The sequence below is a fragment of the Fringilla coelebs genome (genome assembly GCF_963513975.1).
Source record: "Fringilla coelebs genome assembly, chromosome: 4".
Classification (NCBI taxonomy): Eukaryota; Metazoa; Chordata; class Aves; order Passeriformes; family Fringillidae; genus Fringilla; species Fringilla coelebs.
The window spans coordinates 22,838,833-22,854,797 of record NC_140032.1 but is presented as its reverse complement, the minus strand read 5'-3'; the positions used below and the strand labels follow the sequence as shown (position 1 = coordinate 22,854,797).

Genomic DNA, 15,965 nt, shown 5'->3' with positions numbered 1-15,965 from the left:
TATAGCAGTGAATTTTTCATATTCTGTTGCTTACTACCTGTCCTATCTTTCAATTTCATTTTTGGATGACCTCTTTTCACTTGAGGCTGAGAAATTAAATATCATCTATAGAATAAGCCTCAAAGTGAAAAAGTGATTTTTTATATTATTTCCTCTGCTTTCTAAATCATTGAAATATTAAGTGATGAATGTGTTATGATGTGCTAACCCAGAAAGGTAGGTTGTAGTGTGGCAGTTCTGTATTTAGATCTCAGCTATGGTGGAATTTCTGACCAATATTATACAGAAATAAAGAGAGATTGGTTTATGTCTTTGCCAGGACAATAACCCTGTGTTTGGGCATTCACTGCCAAAGTCTGCTCTGTTTTATTTTTTTAAAAAAACCAAACCCAAACTCCACTCAATGTTTCCATGTTCACTGTTTAACCCAATGACAACACTGCTGGAGCAGGAGAGGGATTATTATTCCATTCCCATTAAGTGGAAATTAAACTAAGACATGGTACTTTTATAAACCAACCTTGATGAGAGTCTGACAACTGAATTGGTGTAGCAAAATGGACAAAAAATTACAATAATGCATAGAGACTTAGATCATTATTAAGTTTAGATGGAAAGGTGTTTGAATTACTTATTCCAAAGAAGTGCTTATTTTCATATTAATTTAATGAAGGTAGAAAATTGGTTAAAAGATTCATTTTTCTCCTGTTAAATATATTGCAAAGCATAAAACCACAAATTTCAGTAATGGAATAGTGAGGATAGTACAGTAATGTTGTATGTGAAAAATACGTCTGGAGAAAAGCAAATGCCATTTCACAAGCTGTCAGTAGATGGCACAAACATGTATATAAAAATTTGGGTGTTCCTAAGTATTGTTACTCAGTAGGATAGAGTTACAGGAAGTTTTTTTTTTTTTTTTGCTGTTTTCCTGAGAACATTTTCTGCTTTTTCGGACAGCAGCTATTTCTGGTGAGAAAAGTTTTGATTTTGTTGACTTTGTGCTGTTGCTAGTTAGCTGTAGTTGTTTTCTATTCCGTATCTTATTTGAAAATAAGCCTTGTTTTCCATAGCAGGTGTACGATGTTCTTTCAAGTGTATGGGGAAGCAACGATGGTGAAGTTGCTTGTGTTCGGAATATTTATCCAAAAAAACTGTCCAAGTAGCAGTCTCTTTTTATTAGCACTACACCCATAGTTAAGGGGGGCAGAGTGATGGCAGTAGTTTTTCTGCTTTTCTGCAGTTCAGGAACTGGGTCTAACCTGATCATGTGTTTCATCCTTGTGAAAGGCATGCTTGTAACATTAGTTTTTTGCCAAGTGCATGCCTAGCTAAATGTATTCTGTATATTTCTTATATGGAAGTTTAGTCAATTTATACCAGTTTTATATTGGAAAAACTCTTTAAAACTTCATTTTTTATCTCTCCCCCTGCTTTTTAAACAACAGGACACTTTCTTGCTATGCTCTTGGCTTGCCTACCCTCCTGGATTGCTTTTCTTGATTAAGCTTTTTTTATCACGTTTGAAGACATGAGGATACTTCTGAATTAAAAGTGATATGACTGTGAAGGATAATTTCTACAGTATTAGCCTCCAAAGATTATAGTTTATATGTTAGATCACAGTATATATGTTACAAAAGTTTTTACTTGTGTTGCTTCATATGATAGTCTAAAGAAATTTTGAAGGTACTCATAAATAGTTTGACTGAATGCTAGGATAGATGAAAGAGAAGGAAATAAAACATATGTAGAAGAATCCTATTCTTTTTTCATCTAGTCCATGGATATTTCTGAAATTTTATCTGAAGAAGGAATAACGATTTAAAGGTAGATTTTTTTCAGATTTCTCTTGAAGCTACATATTTTGGTTAATTTTAAACACATTAGTAGAGTTGCCCAAACAATCAGAAGAACAGGACTGAATATGCCCAAATGCCTTTTGAGTGCTGTGATGCATATAATTTTTCAAAATAAGAATTTGGAAAAACGCTGGAAAAGTTTTGCTATATTACTGTAGTCCTTGAATGTAGTCCTTGAAGATGTAAATCAGTCTGTCAGGTGGTAGGTACTGTCTCATTGTAGAGTCTTTAGAAATGTAAACTGACAATTTAACCCCTTCAATATCAAGGGAAAGTTGAAGGCCAGTGCAGTCATTAAAAAGTACCGTGGGAAACCTCAGGCAACATTATGATTTAAAATTTAAGGGAGGGAAGGGGAAAGAAGAGGAAATAAAAAGATATTAGAAATCTGGAAAACAACTTGAAATAAGATTTACACATGTAAAATTGTTAACCAAGTTCTTACCAGTTCCTCTTTTAGAGGGGCGGTCTAATGGATTTATGCAATAGCTGAAAGGAGATTTAAGACAGTGTTTTCAATGGCTGACTTAAAGGGAGGTTGGCTATCCTAAACTCCTACAGTCAGAAAGAAAAAGTGACCTCTAATAAGGAAAACCAAAGCAAAGACACAGTTATGATTTTTTCCCTCTAAAGTCTGTTTAAATACGCCTCTCTTTCAAAACAGAGATGTTTGAGGTCAGTCTCCTTAGATCAGAGCTGGATTTTGTGTACAGAGGTTCTATGTCTATTTTTGTGTATTCTTTTGTGTAGCCTGCAAATATTCCCAGTGTGGTCTGGTGTTCTCTTTGTATACTTGTCAGACCAAATGTGAGCACCCCACTTTCAGAGTCTAAATTCAGGAAATGCTTAAGCTCAGACAAGAAGTGAACCCTTCTGTGGGCTTTCCCAAGGCATAAATATAGATCATTCTACCCTCACACTCGTTTCTCTTTCACTTAGTTAAAAGAAGCACTGATGATCTAGTCTCAGCTATCTAAGGACTCAGGCTCTTGAGCCTCCATCCTATGTTTCAGTCCAGGTGTTACTGTCAAAAGCCTATTTTAAAATAATGTCTCTGAGTCCAGTTCACATCACTTAAGAGAGAATCTGAGGAGAGGATGATGTGTTGACACCAATTATTGTACTTTCTAATCAAAGTGTATTACACAGTTTAGGAAGCCTTCATAATGCACTGTATCACAGTCGTAATTCTGTAAGTAAGCAGCAAATTTTGGACACCTATGAAATCAGACATGTTTTGTAAAAAACTGACTCATTATTTGTTAAATACACTGTATTTGCCAAATAAAAATTTCAGTAGTCTGTTAATAAAGAATGTCTCTCCTGAATGATTGTAGAAAATCATTGCTTTTTGAATCAAATGGAGAAATAAGAAATTGGAACCTTAAAAAAAATCTCTCTCTCTGATGCTTCCTGCACAGCTACTTAATAATACAATCTGGTTTTTGCTTGTGTTTCTTTAATTTCCACAGGATTGGAACAAAGATGGACAGTTAAGAAAAGTATTGAGCACCTGCAAGGAAGGAGAAAACAGTATGACACTAAATACGAGCTTTCTCAGAAACGTTTTTCTGTACAAGTGTCTTTTTGTATTAACTTTTTGGAACCATGTCAGCCTGTCTGTGGAAGATGAACTCTTTACACCTCTTTCTAACAATTTTCCAGAAGATGATTCTAACCAAAAAATCGCGAGCCTGCCACTCCTGTATGCAAAGAGTGATCCGTCCAAAACTGATGTTGATTGGGTTGTGATCCAAAATACTACAGAAAGCCTGTCATTGTCAGAAATCACAGATGGCAATGTAAAAAAGTTGATAGCTTTATTATCTAATTTCAGACAAGGATCCAGGTTAACAAATCTGACACTGACAAATGTGTCAGTGGGTTGGAAACACCTTATGGAAATTTTTCAGACTGTATGGCACTCATCCGTTGAATACTTCAATACTAGCAATGTAACACAGCTGTCAGACATTAAAAGGTATGACTTTGACTACTCGGGTACTTCTATGAAAGCATTGACAATGAAGAAAATTATAATCACAGACATGTACTTCACACAGGATGACCTATACAAAATATTTGCAAACATGAATATTGCAGACATGACAATAGCTGATTCGGAGATGATTCATATGCTTTGTCCTTCATATAAGAGTCCCTTTAAATACCTAAATTTTTTAAAGAATGATTTAACAGATTTCCTTTTTCAAAATTGTGACAACCTACTTCAGCTAGAGACATTAATCTTGCAGAAGAATAAATTTGAGAGCCTTCGCAAAGTAAGCTTCATGACCAGCGGTATGAAATCACTGAAATACCTGGACATGAGCAACAACCTGCTGCGCCACGATGGAGCTGACGTGCAATGCCAGTGGGCCGAGTCTCTGACAGAGCTGGACCTGTCCTCCAATCAGTTGGTGGATGCTGTGTTTGAGTGCTTGCCAGTCAACGTCAGAAAACTCAGCCTGCAGAACAATCAGATCAGCAATGTCCCCAGCGGGGTGGTGGAGCTGAAATCCTTGGAGGAGCTGAACCTGGCGTCGAACAGGCTGGCCGACCTGCCGGGGTGCAGCGGCTTTACGTCCCTGCAGTTCCTGAACATCGAGATGAATTCGATCCTCACCCCGTCTGCTGACTTCTTCCAGAGCTGCCCAAGGGTCAGGGAGCTGCAGGCCGGGCACAACCCGTTCAAGTGCTCCTGTGAGCTGCAAGCCTTTATCCGCCTGGAGAGGCGCTCAGGGGGGAAGCTCTTTGGCTGGCCGGCGGCGTACGTGTGCGAGTACCCAGAAAGCTTGCGAGGCACGGAGCTCAAGGACTTCCACCTGAGCCTGCTGGCTTGCAACACGACGCTCCTGCTGGTGACAGCGCTGCTGCTGACGCTGCTGCTGGTGGCTGCGGTGGCCTTTCTGTGCATCTGCCTGGACGTGCCCTGGTACGTGCGGATGACGTGGCAGTGGACGCAGACGAAGCGCAGAGCTTGGCACAACCCCCCCGGAGATCAGGGGGCCATGCTGCAATTCCACGCGTTCATTTCCTACAGCGAGCGCGATTCGCTGTGGGTGAAGAACGAGCTGATGCCGAACCTGGAGAGGGGGGAGGGCTGCGTGCAACTGTGCCAGCACGAGAGAAACTTTATCCCCGGCAAGAGCATTGTGGAGAACATCATTAACTGCATTGAGAAGAGCTACAAGTCGATCTTTGTGTTGTCTCCCAACTTTGTGCAGAGCGAGTGGTGTCACTATGAGCTGTACTTTGCCCATCACAAGTTATTCAGTGAGAATTCCAACAGCTTAATCCTCATTTTACTGGAGCCAATCCCTCCGTACCTGATCCCTGCCAGGTATCACAAGCTGAAAGCTCTCATGGCAAAGCGCACCTACATGGAGTGGCCGAAGGAGAGGAGCAAGCGCGCCCTATTCTGGGCTAACCTCAGGGCAGCCATTAACATTAACCTGCTAAAAGCTGATGAAAACTTGTATGAGGAAACAGATTAAGAATCTTTCTAATGGAGTTTCATCTGTTTTTTCTTATTGAAATAATAAATGTGATTTCCATTGATTTTAAATGTGTTTAATTTTTTGTTACGCAATCTTGTTTCCAACTTGTCTGTATTGCCTCCTAACTGTAGTCAACATTTAATTCATCTTATTGCAAATCTCTTGAGATAGGAAATTGCAAATGAATTTGAATGTGGATTTTGAAATATGACTTGAGATATTGTAGTGAGTTTTTCTCAGCAGAATAAAATCTGGAGCAGTTTGGTATAGTCATTTGGAAGAGTGCTTCAACTGCTGGATAATTTCAGGGCTGCTTTAATCACAAAATTTATACAGCTTTGTCAAAGGAGATTTTTTTCTAAAATTGGTTCATGTGAAAGAAAATTATGGATCCTGAGAAGGTGCCTGAATTCCAGAGCTCAAAATGGTAGCTAAATAGTCTTTGCTCAGGTTCGGTGGATAAAAGGTTAGGACCCAGACACAGAAGTTTGTGAACTTTGAACTTGCCAAAAACAAGGATTGAGCAAGGAAGAAAAGTTTTGGGTTTTTTTCTTAAGAAAAAGAAAGGTGAGGTACTTCACTTTTTAGCTTGACATTACAGCAAGGGAGAAGCACAGAGCTCTAATACTCATAAAGTCCTTACCTTGATACCTAGATACCTTGACCAGAGGGGGTGGGAGGGCATCTGCAGTAACAGAGCTGCCTTCATCATATTGTCTATGTTTTGAGAAGCTCCTGACATCTCTGAATCACGCTTTTCCCCTCCTAGCCTTCTACTTTTTGTCATCTGTCCCTGTAGGACAGGAAAGAACACACGCACACACCGTTCTCAGGGTGAAGAAGAAAAGAGAGAGTTTATTTTCTGACTCCAACATTTATAGTTTTACAAAGGTGACAGTGGATTGGAGGGTGACAGTGAACCTCTCCACAGACACTGGTTTAACCAACAGTCCATCAACTCTCTCCTCCTCCATAAAGGAATGCAAAAACAATGAGTTGTTTACAGAAAGTGTGTGAGAAAGTTCCCCACAAGAATGTCAACATCAGAAGGCTTAGAGAGTCTCAAAAAACCAGGGTGACACTCATCCATATATCTTACTTTATATTTATTATTAAAAGAATCTGTCCTTTTCTGCTGAAACAGTATCTCTTGTGGCATGGCAATGACTTGTGGTCAGAAAGTCAATAACCAGCCAGATCCTGAAAAAATTTCCCAGGTCTTGAGGCAGCAGGCAATTTAATTGTTTATTCAGTGAGTTAGAAAAACAAGCTACATTTACAATATTTGCTTTTCCTTTACAAAAACATAGCAGGCCCCTCTGTCTCTACTTATACTGTTTTAGCTTGAAGAAAGCATGACTGGGCTCAGGCAAACTTTCACAACTGCTGAAGATGATGACAGCAAACTTCCTCGTTGCCCCAGCAAGGGAAGTTTGTTTGAAATACCAGAGCTGGTTGACCATCAAGCAGGAAGTTTCCCTTCAAAAATGTTTTTCAACATGTATATGAGAGAAAAGGATGTTATGATGAAATCCTCATGTAAATAGGATCTCTACATTTTATCTTATTTCTGTCTTCCATTACTAGCAAAAGGTTTTAATTTTGATGCTTCTTTTTGCCTGAGGTTTAAGCAGTCTGAGATTTCTTTACCTGAAGCCTTGAAATGTGACTCTTTGTGACCTGTAGAAGAAAGGTCAAATTTAACACATTTAGCTCTCCCACTTAGCCTCAAAATTAATATAGCACACCTGTTACCAAATGGCAGACATTTCATTCAGGACTGTGGAAATAAATGTTTTCTCTGCTTCCCCCTTCCCCTCCCAGTACTGCTTCAGTGTGAAAACTGAAGATGATCAGACAGCTTGTTTTGCTTACCCCTTTCTCACAACCAGGGACAGCTGGATTATGTGGTACCTTGCTTGAAAATTTTCTTCAAAAGCCTCGGAGTTTTAGGCCAGTAACATCCCCTTGTGTGTAATCTTAAGAACTCATCTGGCTTCTGCTGTTGGCTGGAAGACAGAGAAATGCTCTGAAAGTCAGAGAGTTTCCAAGAAACCTTCCTGTTAGTCATGTGGGAGCCATAGCCATTACCAGAAATTAAGGAGTGGAAGGTTTTAACAAGGCAAGCAAGGTTTGTTTGCCACTTTGGAAAGAACTTGGAACTATGTGACCTCAGGGAATGTAGCTGATGTTATGATAAGCAGACGTATATAATTACAGTTCTATGGTATTACAGTTTCTGAATTCCAAAATCCTTGAGTTAATAAATTGGAAAGAGTGACTTTTAATGAGCATGGGCATCAATTAAAACTTGTGCTTTGGAACCAGAAGCCCACATACTATTATCTTTTTTTTTCCATATGTGCCAAATAATTGATTGAACAGCTAAACGTGCAATGAATTATTAGAGCTAGTTTCTCTGATTCCACAAGAGAGAATGAGTTTCTTAAGTGTTATTAGAATATTTCAAATAATTATCTCAGTCTCTGTCATACTCTCAACCTTTCTATAAAACCAGCTTTAATCCATGAAGTAATTTTTCTGTGTTCATGGGGCCATCCGTAGTCTCACAGCACGTGAGTCAGTTTATCTGCTCAGTTTGGAAAGGGACTAACCTTTTCTGTGCAGCCTGGTGATGTGTGCCTGCATTTGGTACTGCACTGAAATGTCTAACTGCTGCTGCACTCCAGTTATCAGGGAAAGGGAGTGTGTAAATGTGTGATATCAGATACTGTATCAGGGCCGATTCCTGGCATTTGATTAGTCATCTTGGTGACTAGCAGGAATGCTATTTTTGCATACATAAAAATATCAACATACAAAACTGATAGCATGGGAGTTAAACACCCTCTGAAACATAAAAAATGTGCAGAACGAAATTCAAGTGTAGAAGCGGAAATGTTTTTATGTGTATTTAAGAAGTGTATAATATAAAGGAAACTGGCCGACAAGCAGATTTGACACAATGTGAGTTGCTTGCTGAGAGCTCAGCTCTTCTTTAGCTTTAGAAATGTTACAAAACACCTTCACTGAACTTTAGCTGCAAAGAGTTAGAGGAAGGAAAGGCACTCAGGGGAAAATAATGGCACTCAGGGAGATTCTGCTGAGAGGAAGGTTCAAAACCTCTGTGAAACCCATGTTTTTATTCAAGGCTTTGGTTAGTCTGTTTTTTCTTTTGGAAATACTTGCTGAGATTGACTCTAATGCTCATTTGTAGTCACTGTTTTGTCAAGAGAAAACAGTATTTATAATCAATAAGTGAGAAAATTGTGTGTTCTGCAAGGTGGCTCTGGGTTACCAGTTTGATTTCCACAGCTTTGATCCTTGTGTCCGTTTATACTAAAGCAAAATTGGCTTGAGCATAAATGTGATACAGTATCTGCCCAGTTTGACTTGTGGTGGAATTTACTCTTTTTTTCACCTACTTGACATACAAGTGACAATGACAATTACAGTTAAAGTCCTTGATGTGACCAAACACCAACGTTGTAAACCTTTAATTATTGTATTAACTTTTCATGAGTGCTTTGATGAGTTCATCTGCTGTGACTGTGCTTTAAGAGCCCTTCTGCAGTTCTTGTCAGAGAGATTCTTCACACTTTTGGCATGGTGCTGGTCCTGAAAAGCTTTTCATACCTGACCAAGGGTAGTTCTGATTCCTCTCTGGATAAATAATGATGACATACAGGCAGAAGTGTAAAATGTCTTTTTGCAAACACTGAGAGAACAAACTGCAAAAAACCCCAGCAGTGTAAAATTCAAAAACGGAACAAGGTATCTGCATGAACATGTGTGAGCTGACTATGGAAAAGATGGTATGTAGCTGGTACATTTTGAGATGCATGGACAGAAATACATTAATTTTAGTTTTTGCCTGTCATGGAAAATGACTGAATCAGTAAGCTGAAACCAGCCCCAAAGAAAACTTTGGTGAATTGGTTAGTAAAAATAAATTATGCAAGGTTCCTAATGGTTTAACAGAGGTATTCAGAGGTATGAGTTTTATTTATTTATTTATTTATCTGTAAATTTTTCTTTAGGGCAAACTGTTTATTTGAATGTATTTTAAAACTTCATAAAGAAATATGGTAGAAAAATTAAACATACTACAACTAAAAGGTAGTTTTAATAGTTGTGTGTGCACTACAGTCAGTTCTGATGAAAGCTGCTGGTGTATTTGATGCAGCAAATTTTTTTCTAGGAATTATGTTCAACGTAAAGCTGCTACTGTTTTGGCTAATTGTGATATCATTGTTCAGACAACAAGTGCCTTACTCTATTCAGAGTCATGGATTAATGCCTACCAATAGGAGTGTCTCTTTTAACTTGGAGTCTAGGTGGTATCAGCTGGCAAACACTCTTGCTGCTTTATAGAGAAACATTCATGATCTCTGGTCTTATCTTGGGTCACAGATGATGATTTTCTCCCAGGCTCATGTCCCTGTTCACAATATGAACTGAATGGCTGCTTTCTTGGATTCCTTCTGTGGATGCAACAGCCTGGTCAGAGAGCAAGAAAATGGGTTTCGTTTTCTCACAGTGGACCTGTGAGACTTTTTAGGGAGTCATAGAAACGATGATAACTTGTTAGTATAAACAACCTGCAGGTGGTGTTTTTCTACTCTGTTTTTTCTGTTCTTCTAAAGGAATGTTTGTGAGAAATGTGTTTTTGTTAGCTAGCCAATCAAGTAGAATGTGTCAAATCTGTCTATAAAAGAGAGGATTTTTCGCATTAAATGCGCTCCTCCTGCAAACCAGCCTTCGTGTGAATTTGTGTCGTTTCTGGCTCAACGGTGACATCCTTCAGCCCCAGACTGCCCTATATTGTCATATTATTTGTGACTTCATTACAGCTGTCTTGTCATAGGGAATATTCTCTGTTAATTTTTATAATTTTTTGGAGGAAGCCACAATGCGAGGTATCCTTGATAACCATTCTAGTGTAAAGATGATTGGCCTGTAAAGGTTTTTAACTGTGCCAATTTGCCACTGTTACTAGCTTTTGAGATATAAACTTCTGTCCTCCATCAGTGGACTACATTAATTACTCTCCTTGATGAACAAAGAATTTTGGTAGGGTAGAGCACTGCAGGAGATCTTGATATGAACAAATTTTGGCAGTGAGGGTTCTGCTTCCTCTTTTCTGTGTGTGCAAAGAGGAGATGCAGTTGACGGATTTCTAGAACATCTGTGTAACATCAGAAGCACACTTGAAATTAGAAATGCAGAATTAATTGAACAGTCTTGCCAAGGGAAATATTCTATACTACAGATAGGTTTATTTCCTCCTAAACCAGGTAGTTATGTAAATATCAAAGGAGTGAATGTATTTTTAGTCTGAGCTGTTGAAAGTTTCCTTTCATTGTGCTCTTAATACCCGCATTGTAAGGACGTTTCATCAATTCTTAAATGGTATATCTTGTTTAAAAAGGACCTGTTTTATTTGCTTCCTGAGGTAGGTAATTATTGAGGAATTAGCATCTCATGTGAGATTGCCCACCCTGAAGATTACATATGTTTGAAATTCTATTTTGAGGACCCTAACCAAGTATGCAGAGGACTTTTGCTGGTTCTTCAGCTTGAAGATGAATTCCATGCACAAAAGGTGGGTTATATTTGCTTCATTATTTATAGTAATTTTCCCTTTGATATTTGTATATCTTGGACTTCATAAAATCTCAGGTGCTGGTATTTCTTTGATGTTGGAGGATACTCTTGCAAGTTTCAGTGAAAACACTAATCTGAATTTTATCAAAGAGGAAAGGGAGAAAAATAATTCGGTATGGCAGTTTTAATTCTCAGCCAACTCTAATTTAATATTCTATTCCGAAACAGCATTGGCGGGGTAACCCTTGATCCTTACTATTGCTTTTCTAAATATATTTGCTTTACTCTTTGACTGTGTCACTCTGCAGGGCTATAGAGTGTGGCTTGTCCCTTGTTGCAGTATCTAGCATAGCATGTAAAATAAATTAAAACTCATCTGGCACTGGAACACGTACAGAGAATATATTCCTGGATTTTTTCTCCCTTCAGAACATTTCTTGCTTTATTACTGACATCCCTGTTGACCAGGAGGAGGTTCCTCCAGGTGGTTCTAGATCAAAGTTTGTTTGATTCAAGACTTAGATTGTTTATCAGCCTGGACTCTGAAGAGCAGAACCAACTGCACTTTGAAGGAGCTGGGTCAGATTTCCTTGTCCTGTTTTGTCTTGCAATTGATACTATACTTTGACCAACCATCCCAGCTTCATTTCTTTTGTGTCCTCAGATACCCTAGCACAACTTTCTGAAGGCATAATTTGGCCTCTCTACTGGATTCAATAGAGGTAGAAATACTTTAGTGATTTATTCTTTTAATGCTTTTGGAGATGTTAATTGCATGTATTTTTGCTTTACTTAATTAAGAAAAAAATTTTTTAAGCCTGATAGGAAACTTGGATGGGAAGGGTTGAGTTTTGGATAACCATCAGTTAATCAAATTATTAGGGACTAGCACACATTATAACCTAGAACTGAAAAAAAAGGGGTTTTGATTTCTATTTAACAAAAGATTACACAGGGACAGAATTTTAAAACTTTGGGGTTTTAGATCTTTTTAACAGAAAAAAATCAGAACAGAAACTAAAACTGGAGATGTTTGTCTCCTGAAACTGTTTATGAGTTGTTTATGCTTCATGCAGTTGCTGTTCCCAGAGCTTTTCCCCCTTCTTCACCATGTTATCCCAGAAGCACTACTAAGTTTGTGGATGAGCTTGGCCTTGAATCCAGCTGCTATTGGCTCTATGGAACACAGAGGAAGCCTTTGGCAGCTTCCCACAGAAACCAGACTTGTAGTCCCCCTGCTACCAAAACCTTGCCATGCAAACCCAATACAATGGACAGTATAATTCCTCTGAATTCTTGGCTTATTGGAAAAATGGACTCATGTCTTTGTGATATAGCAAGGACAAAGCTGATAATCTGACCCTGAGAGGCTGCATGGCAATGTCCAGGTCTTTGGGGTGTGAAGAATATCCTTTAAGTGAAGAGGTTGTTTTTGCACCAGTTCTTGTGAGGGTGGTTTTATTGGAGTTTTGTTCCCAAATTTGTGTGAACCTGGGATGTATAGAAACAGCAGATGGATGTTCTCCTTTATTTTGATGTTTGTTCTCCTTTATTCATGAACGTATTGGTGTTGGTTTCTACCAGTTTTGTATTTTTTCATGATTGTTAAGAAATTTGTATTTCTTAACCTCTATGTGTTTGTAATATACCAGTGGCATCCCGCCCATTATAAGAGAATTAATTTATATTTGACTGAGTCAATATTAGAGTTAAAGAATGGGAGTGAGGACGATTGGTAAGAACTGAAAAGAGGAGTATGGAAAAATATTTTTTTATTACATAGATTTTATATTGAAGTTTATTTTCACAGTAAGAAAGCAACTTCAGCCATTCAACAGCTTCATTAAATGTAATGTATTTTTTTCCATAGGGCTGGACTCATCAGTGGGACATATTGAACAGGAAACAAAGATATGCTTCTGTGTTCCTGTAAAAAACCAAGATAAAACTGGATAGCATAATGAGATCCCTCACAAATATCTATGTCTTAACTTGTGCCTTTACATTCACACTATGGAATAATATTCAGCCTACTGTAGAGGATAAATTTATTGCAAATTATTCAAGCGGTTTGCTAACTAATGTTCCAAAAACCATTCCAGTCCGTACTCAAGTATTAGATTTCTCGCATAATAGGATCTCTGGACTTAGTGTCTCAGAATTTATTCATCTTTCTGACCTTCAAGTATTAAATCTTTCTCATAATCTAATTACGGTGCTTGACTTTAGTGTGTTCATTTTTAATGAAAATTTACAATACTTAGATTTATCTCATAATAACATTTCAAAAGTTTCCTGTCTAACTCTTGCATATCTTAGACATTTAGATCTTTCTTTCAATAAGTTTACTGCCCCGCCCATCTGTCAGGAATTTGGGAACATGTTTCATTTGGAGTACCTTGGATTAAGTGCTACAATGATACGAACGTCAGACTTCAGGTATATCAAACATTTGCAGCTGCACACTGTCTTCCTGAACTTGGGAAACTTTTCACTGTATGAGCCTCAGAGTCTGACAGTCTTGACTACAAGGAACCTCCACATTACATTTGCAGCAAACCAAAACTTCATTTTTCCCCTCCTGTACGATGGAATGAGTGCTGCAGAAAACTTAAAAATAGTTAACTTAAGATATACCTCAAGTTACAAAGATTTCCCCTCTCCGTCTTTAATGCTTCTGAAGAAAATCAAGACAACAACTCTCACACTTGATGCTGTGGACTTACAATGGGCTATCATCCTGCAAATTTTCATGCTTATTTGGTATTCACCTGTGGAACATTTGACTGTGAGAAATTTGACTTTTAGAGGACCACTGGAGGAGCTGACTGAATATGCATTTCTACCCTTATTAAGCTCTGTGGAACAATTAATCTCTTTGGATGGCTCCATGAAAGCATTAACTTTGGAGCATGTTCGTAATAAGGTTTATTATTTCAACCAGGAGATTCTGTACAGACAGTTTTCAGAGATGAATATTACCAGTTTAACAATAGCTGATGCATATATGCCCCACATGCTTTGCCCCAGTAGAACAAGCTCATTTCAGTATTTAAATTTTTCTCACAATGCCCTGACAGATGAGTTGTTCCAGAATTGCGGTACTCTCCTGGATCTGAAATTACTTATTTTGCAGAAGAATAAATTTGAGAGCCTTCGCAAAGTAAGCTTCATGACCAGCGGTATGAAATCACTGAAATACCTGGACATGAGCAACAACCTGCTGCGCCACGATGGAGCTGACGTGCAATGCCAGTGGGCCGAGTCTCTGACAGAGCTGGACCTGTCCTCCAATCAGTTGGTGGATGCTGTGTTTGAGTGCTTGCCAGTCAACGTCAGAAAACTCAGCCTGCAGAACAATCAGATCAGCAATGTCCCCAGCGGGGTGGCGGAGCTGAAATCCTTAGAGGAGCTGAACCTGGCGTCGAACAGGCTGGCCGACCTGCCGGGGTGCAGCGGCTTTACGTCCCTGCAGTTCCTGAACATCGAGATGAATTCGATCCTCACCCCGTCTGCTGACTTCTTCCAGAGCTGCCCAAGGGTCAGGGAGCTGCAGGCCGGGCACAACCCGTTCAAGTGCTCCTGTGAGCTGCAAGCCTTTATCCGCCTGGAGAGGCGCTCAGGGGGGAAGCTCTTTGGCTGGCCGGCGGCGTACGTGTGCGAGTACCCAGAAAGCTTGCGAGGCACGGAGCTCAAGGACTTCCACCTGAGCCTGCTGGCTTGCAACACGACGCTCCTGCTGGTGACAGCGCTGCTGCTGACGCTGCTGCTGGTGGCTGTGGTGGCCTTTCTGTGCATCTGCCTGGACGTGCCCTGGTACGTGCGGATGACGTGGCAGTGGACGCAGATGAAGCGCAGAGCTTGGCACAACCCCCCCGGAGATCAGGGGGCCATGCTGCAATTCCACGCGTTCATTTCCTACAGCGAGCGCGATTCGCTGTGGGTGAAGAACGAGCTGATGCCGAACCTGGAGAGGGGGGAGGGCTGCGTGCAACTGTGCCAGCACGAGAGAAACTTTATCCCCGGCAAGAGCATTGTGGAGAACATCATTAACTGCATTGAGAAGAGCTACAAGTCGATCTTTGTGTTGTCTCCCAACTTTGTGCAGAGCGAGTGGTGTCACTATGAGCTGTACTTTGCCCATCACAAGTTATTCAGTGAGAATTCCAACAGCTTAATCCTCATTTTACTGGAGCCAATCCCTCCGTACCTGATCCCTGCCAGGTATCACAAGCTGAAAGCTCTCATGGCAAAGCGCACCTACATGGAGTGGCCGAAGGAGAGGAGCAAGCGCGCCCTATTCTGGGCTAACCTCAGGGCAGCCATTAACATTAACCTGCCAATATCCAGTGAAGCAAATGAGTAGGAGGGTGATGTTACACCTACTAGTAATATAAGTATGTGAATAACTGACTTGACTTTTTTGCATTAAACTCTGGTAATATTTTTTTCCATTTTCTTACAAGATTGCCAGTTTGTTGCGAAATGTGGCACATATAGAAATTGCTATTGCTTACTCAAGCCATCTAGATAGTCAGAAGTCATCTGTAGTTGCTCATCATCAACAAAGAGAAAGAGAGAGAAATTTTCATAATGATTGACCTTATTTTTAGGTTGCATTTATTTTTGACTTCTCCCATTTGAAAGTATCAGGAATAGTAGTTTGTTTGGTGTAATCAGGCTGCCAAGGCATACATTTAATCTTTGTTCTGATGTGAATGTTGTGAGATTGGGATTGTAAGGATCTGCTTTCTTGGTTTTAATTAAATAACACAAAAAAGAATACTCTTGTTTGAATCCCATCCAATATGTTGGTACAGTGGGTGTTAAGAGTATAGTATCCACACCATTTCAGCCTGTTTTCCTTTCCTGGAAATCTGTCCCTTCATCGCAGGGAGAGTTTCTTGGGTATGTGCTGAAATGTTGAATCCATTACTTCTTGTTTGATGTTCTTCTTCCTCTGCTGTGTTTAACATTACCAGTTGCCTAGAGATCG

At 39.5% G+C, this 15,965-nt stretch overlaps 2 protein-coding genes across 2 annotated transcripts; both read left to right on the top strand.

Moving 5' to 3' along the window:
- The first annotated feature begins 966 nt into the window (after window positions 1-966).
- LOC311152751 (toll-like receptor 1) lies at window positions 967-5,410 on the top strand. Its single transcript, XM_084204068.1, has 2 exons — window positions 967-972; window positions 3,335-5,410. The coding sequence occupies exon 2, from the start codon at window positions 3,398-3,400 to the stop codon at window positions 5,357-5,359; it is 1,962 nt and encodes a 653-aa protein (XP_084060194.1). The 5' UTR covers window positions 967-972; window positions 3,335-3,397; the 3' UTR covers window positions 5,360-5,410.
- A 7,519-nt stretch (window positions 5,411-12,929) lies between these two features.
- On the top strand, window positions 12,930-15,335 carry LOC311152974 (toll-like receptor 6; the record flags this gene model as incomplete). The annotated part of the gene is made up of 1 exon (XM_084204473.1): window positions 12,930-15,335. One exon carries the CDS (start codon window positions 12,930-12,932, stop codon window positions 15,333-15,335), a length of 2,406 nt encoding a protein of 801 aa, XP_084060599.1.
- Between the last annotated feature and the right edge of the window lie 630 nt (window positions 15,336-15,965).

What these genes read in the sequence shown, in the direction of transcription:
- LOC311152751 (XM_084204068.1), top strand. Translation starts at nt 3,398, where the DNA reads ATGACACTAAATACGAGCTTTCTCAGAAACGTTTTTCTGTACAAGTGT.